Source organism: Kryptolebias marmoratus, linkage group LG7 (genome assembly GCF_001649575.2).
Source record: "Kryptolebias marmoratus isolate JLee-2015 linkage group LG7, ASM164957v2, whole genome shotgun sequence".
In the NCBI taxonomy this organism is placed as follows: Eukaryota; Metazoa; Chordata; class Actinopteri; order Cyprinodontiformes; family Rivulidae; genus Kryptolebias; species Kryptolebias marmoratus.
This window is the reverse complement of record NC_051436.1, coordinates 6,548,061-6,553,638: the sequence shown is the minus strand read 5'-3', so window position 1 is coordinate 6,553,638 and position 5,578 is coordinate 6,548,061. Positions and strand designations below refer to the sequence as shown.

The 5,578-nt window shown below is 49.0% G+C and overlaps 1 protein-coding gene across 8 annotated transcripts in view; it reads left to right on the top strand.

The window, feature by feature from the left end:
* Positions 1–5,578, top strand: part of LOC108234872 (nuclear factor 1 B-type) — a 69,671-nt gene that overhangs the window by 55,277 nt on the left and 8,816 nt on the right. For all 8 annotated transcript variants that reach the window (XM_017414464.3, XM_037976339.1, XM_037976337.1 and 5 more), the window contains 2 exons: positions 502–640; positions 1,569–1,651. In XM_017414464.3, the coding sequence (XP_017269953.1) occupies positions 502–640; positions 1,569–1,651 (222 nt within the window). The remainder of the gene's footprint in view (positions 1–501; positions 641–1,568; positions 1,652–5,578) is intronic.

The following is a 5,578-nucleotide window of genomic DNA, read 5'->3' as shown; positions in this document are numbered from 1 at the left end:
GGGGGGGGGTTTAGCTGCCTTTTGTTGTTAAGTTTTAATTATGTCGGCGCAAGCAGAACAGTTATATCCCCCACCGAGGATGGGGGGGAAAGAAAAAAAAATGGACATCGTGGTTGGATGTTAAACTCGTTTCGGGGGCAGAACTGTTGCGTGGAAGTGCGGCGGCGGCGGCGGCGGCGGGTTTTCTGAAACCGCACGTCTTCCAAGCCGACCTCCCCGAGAGGCCGCGGCGTTCGCCCGATACGAGCAGGCGGGACGGCTTTCGAACGTCAGAGTTACACAACTAAGAGAAAACATCATTTATTATCTTATTTCTCAGTCCGCAGTTCTGTCCGGCCGTCCAGTCAGGGAGTGACAGACAACGGTTACCGCGGCGACCTCGACCTCGTGTTCCTCTTTTATTGCACTTCGATTGTCGCCTCGTTTTCGTAGCGGATCGTTGATGTTGTGATTTTTCATTTTTCATTTTTTTTTTGTGTGTTTCTGTTTTTCTTCGTGCAGCCTAACAGCAGCGGTCAGGGGGTCGGAAAGGTCCCGGGCCACTTCACCCCCGTTCTGGCTCCATCCCCGCACCACGGCGCCGTGCGGCCCGTCTCGCTCTCCATGCCCGACACCAAGCCCATCACCACGTCGACGGAAGGTGGGCCGACGCCGCTTTTTTTTTTTTTTTTACACTCCAAACGCAGTGTATTCACGCTGAATGTCGTCTTTATTGTGTATAACGTGTGTTTTAACCCAAAAAAAAAACAACAAAAACACGTGAATGGTTGTGTCCGTTGTAGCTGAACGTTTATTTTGAGTTTTTCACAGCAACAGAATCGTTTCCAGGTTTAGTTCGAGACGTGAAAACCTTCGCTGGTAATTTTGGAACCAGAAAAATCACAAATCTCAACAATCCAATGTGCCGAGAAATGAATCATAACACTGTAGATACGAGCAGCCAGACAGTTATTAAAAAGACATCCGACCAAAGGGGGGAAACGGGCTACGTTTGACCGACGTCAGATTAATCCGATTTTATGTGCTAACCAACACGAAGCGGCCATTTTGAGCCTCTAACACAACGAAAAAGCTGCTCTTCGACGCCAAATTTTACCTTTGTAGCCTTTTTTGTGTTTGCTAAGGCCGATTAGTCATGGCGACCATCATCGGTTGTAGCCGTACGTTAAAACTTTGTGAGATATTTTGCTGACAGATTTAACGGATAACCCCGAACTCCTAATCGCTCCATCTGTTAGCGCTCAGATCAGACTCTCGGCTACTAGTTTTAGCTCAGTTTCTGCAAAAAAACAGGCCGAGGTGTGGGCGTTCGCATGTTCGTTGGTTAGTTGCGGCGGCCATCTTGGATCGGGTCGCCTCCGAATGGCAGCCAGTTGTAGACGTGCATCTTTGAAAAAAACCAAGCGACAAATTTATCGAGCTGATTGAAAATCAGAGCGGGCCCAAAAAAGTTGGGACTCCAGCTGCGCTCTGATTGGTTAACGGTCTGAAGTGATGTCATCGGGACTGCCAGTCCTGAGCGGATTGTAATTTAATCCCGTTCTTTTTGTGACGACTCGTCTGCCCAGGCTACTCGACTCCCGGCACCCCGACGGCGAATCGTTTCGTCGGCCTGAGCACCAGAGACCCCGCCTTCCTCCACCAGCAACAGGTGAGATTTTTTCTCTCTCCCCCCGCCCCCCCCCGCCCCTCACCGCAACATTCGACTCACCTGCTCCTCATGTTATTCTTTTCATTCTCTGTCCCACACCTCTTCCTACAACTGAGATGTGTTTAAAACAAAGAAAACAAACAAAAAAAACTCGCCACCCCCCCCTCTGGTTATTATATTATATACAAAAAGGGGGCGGGCAACAACTGAGGCTTTCTGAGCGCCTCAGAAGAGCAGCTCGAGAGAAGGCGAGCCTAAAATCCTGAGTTCTTGGTCGGATTGAAACTGAATCTGTCGGTCGGTTTGTGGCCGAGTTGGACCGGCGCAGTTTAGAGGTTTTTTTTGTTTTTGTTTTTTTGTTTTTGTTTTGCTCACTTTATAAAGGTGAAGGGTTACCATTCCTGTTGCCGCTGCTCAAAGATGGATGCATGTGGGTGCTTGTCCTTAGAGCCTAATGTCCTCGTCTCCGTTTCCTCCACGTCACCGCAGAGCGTCTCCGCCGTCAGCGCGCCGCTTTGTTTACGAGCCGAGCGAGGTACGACGTCCTCGGACAGAAGTGGGAACTCCATGTGTGTGTGTGTGTGTTTGTTGTCGAGCGAGAGAGTGTTTCCACCCCCTCTCCTCCTCACCACGTCTTATTGAAAGCGCTGGTCTGAGGCCAAGGCTTTTCCGACCGCAACTAATTCAATGCATCTGCACGCCGCTCCGCAACCATCGCCGGCTCTCTCCTCGGCGTTCGGCTGGAATCGTCCCTCCCTGTCTGCGCTCTCCCCTCCTCTTCCTCCCCTCTTCCTCGCCTCTTCCACGCAAGCTCACTAATGACTTATAACGCCGATAAAGGGGTTGTTAGTTTGTCGTTTTTCCGGGGGATTCTGCGAGTCCGCTCGGGAGGATTCACTCGGCCGCCTGTCGCTCCGTTTGTCGCTCCGTTTTTTTTTTTGTTTGTTTATTTCATTTAAGCAGCGATCTGAGCGAGGCTGCTGAGTTTCGTCCACCAGCCGCTCAGCTCCAGATTTTCAAGCGTGAATCACCCGGAAATATCCTCCAGCGGCGATTATTCTTAAAATAAAAATAATAAATCACATGAACTGACGCAGCCTTGGACACAGTTTGACGGCTCAGGTTCCACTTTACAATAAAACCCTTATAAAGGATTAATAACTAGTCAGTAAGCTTTAGGAAACCCTGTGAGTGAAAACGATCTGCTTGTTGCCAAGTTTTAAAGCTCACCGACCGTAACACTAATACTGACATGTTATTATTATTATAAACTAATGAAAGATTTGGACCTTTTGCTTTGAAATCCTGCTTTTATTTCGTGGGTTCCACGTCCCATTATGAAGGGTTTATTAATGCTTTATAAGCAGCTTGTGCGTGCGTTATAAAGCTTTACTGGTCGTTTACAAAACGGTAACGAAACGATGTTCACTGAAGCCGGCTCGCTGTTTGGCAAATCCTGAGCCGGCATCAATGGATGAACTGTGATTTATAAATGTTTTATAAGCTGCTTACAAACTCACCACTGAGCTGTTTATAAAGCGTTAATTAATCCTTTATAAGGGGACCTTTATTGTGAAGTGGCGCCATTTAGTTTAATCAGATCTAGCAGGTGAAAATCACTGAAAAGTGGATGATCTGTCGTTCCTGAGAACTGTTAGAGCGATCTGATTCTGATTGGGAGGATGTGTGTGTGTATGTGTGTGTGTGTGTGTGTGTGTGGTCTGGATGTTAGTTGATGAAGCGTTTGAAGGAAACAGGAAGTTCAACCTTTTATTTTTTTGATTTTGGAAGAAGAAAGATCCTCCGGGAATTGGAAAGTTGGCAACTTTCTATTAGAATTAATGGGAATTCATCGGAATCAACCGGAACTAAGAGGAATAAACGGGAATAAACCTGGAATTTTGAAACACTGGAGGTCTTTTAACTAAAACAACCAGACCTGGACATGTGGGGACAAATGGAAATAAATTAAATGAGTTGCTTTCAGAATTTTTGGGTCGGACTCGAGATACGTTTTTTTTTTTTTTTTTTATTACCCCCTATTTTCATTTAATTCCCAATCATTTCCATGTTGGGATGTTTTCCAGTGTCCGCCCCTTTCACATCCCGAGTGTCTCAGATCCACAGTTTTCCATCGATGAAGCTGAAGTTGACGGCCATCTTCTGTTAGCGGCAGCGACCCAAACCACTGCTCCTCGCCCTCCGGGGTTCGTTTCGCGTCGGCCCGTCACGGTTTCGGTTTTTTGGCCTCACCGGGCGCCGAGCGGCGTCGGAGCCAAATCCTGCGAGACGAAAGGCTTCCTCCGAACCCTCCCCGTCGCCGCCGTCGTCGATCCGCTGGTCGTGTCGGGTTCTGTTATGACTATTATTTTTTTGTACTTTTCTTCAGTTTTGAGTTCGCTGCAGGACTCGGATTTAAAATTAAAGGGTAAAGAAGACGAGGGGAGGAAGAACGCCGCGGCCATTTTGAAAGCACTGCAGCTTCAGATCCTTGGGTGTAACGTATATCGCTTTAAAGTCGTATTTTTATCACCTCAAACGTTAACAGTGGCACGATTAATTGGTTGGCAAAGCTTTAAAATGTACATATCTGAAAGGACGTCTGTTTGATGCTCACACACACACACACACACAGGCTTCCAAAAGGAAAAAACAAAACAAAACAAGTCCACCACACCTGCTGTACGAATCCCAGGCTGCCGCCGCCGTGTGAAACCCTCCATTCATCCCCCGCCCTGGTTAACCCCTCCAGGGAACGCCGGCGCGGAGCGTTCCTCGGGGTAAGATCCCCGATCAGATGTCATCTGGTTTTTATCTAAGGACGGATCCTAATCCGCAATCTGCCCGCATCTGTTAGCCGCCGTGTTTCCCAAGCTCTGTTCCCAAGCTTTGTTTATGTCGCCTTTATTCCCTCTGACGTGCCGGTGCCAGCGGACAGATGGCGAGCCCCTCGGAAGGAGCGGTGGCACCGAGCGGGGGAACGACGTCGGCGGCGGCATTGAGGGCGTTTGACGCTCCCGGCCTTCCGTAAAATGCAGCCGAAACACTCCGAGTGGAGCAACTTTCGCTCACTTTATCCGCCGGTTGGCGCTGCAGCGGAACAACCGAGGAGAGTTTTTTTTTTATTTTTTTTATTTTTTTTTTTTTTAAAGCGAATTTAAGTAGATCTTAAGTGGTTAAACCCCCCCGATGACTCCATCCAGGTGCTCGAAGAAGAAAATCTAAAAAAAAAAAAAAAGCCAGGAGCATTTCTTGACCGCTGCAAATGGCTTTGAATATTCAGCGTATATCTGCTGAAATCTCTCTTAAGAGCCTCTGCAGAAGCGCCCGGTCGCCGCTGCCGCCGCCGCCCGCCGCTCGCAGAGTGCCGACGGTGCAGTTTTTTTTTTATTCATCCTGATGCATTACTAAATGAATGCGTTGACCACGGGGGCAAGGTTAGGGTGGTATTGGCAGGGAGAGCTCTCAGCTGGATTGCCGACACGTGCGCTCGCATAATGCATGCAGAGGAGACGCATCATCTCCCGTGTGTGTGTGTGTGTGTGTGTGTGTGTGTGTGTGTGGCTGCTCTTCTGCTCTCTTGCTTCTTTCTGTTGCAGTAATTTGTAATCTGTACGTGGGGTTGTTTTTGAAATGCGGGGAAGACAACGGGACGGGGAGGGTTTGTATGTGTGTGTGTGTGTGCGTGTGTGTGTGTGTGTCGGCTCGCTCTCATGTGTGTGCGCTTTAACTTCATTGCACTGTGACCCCCCCTCCTGCCCCGGATCGATAAAAACAGTTAGCTAATGAAAGCAAAATAAAGTCTCCGCATGCCGTAGGGCAGCGCTCGGCTCGTCAGCGTCGGGGTGCGCTGCATGGCTCCGCCCCCGCGCGGCAGGTAAAAGGCGGAAACGACCCCCAACCCACCCCCCCCCCCCCTTCCACCCC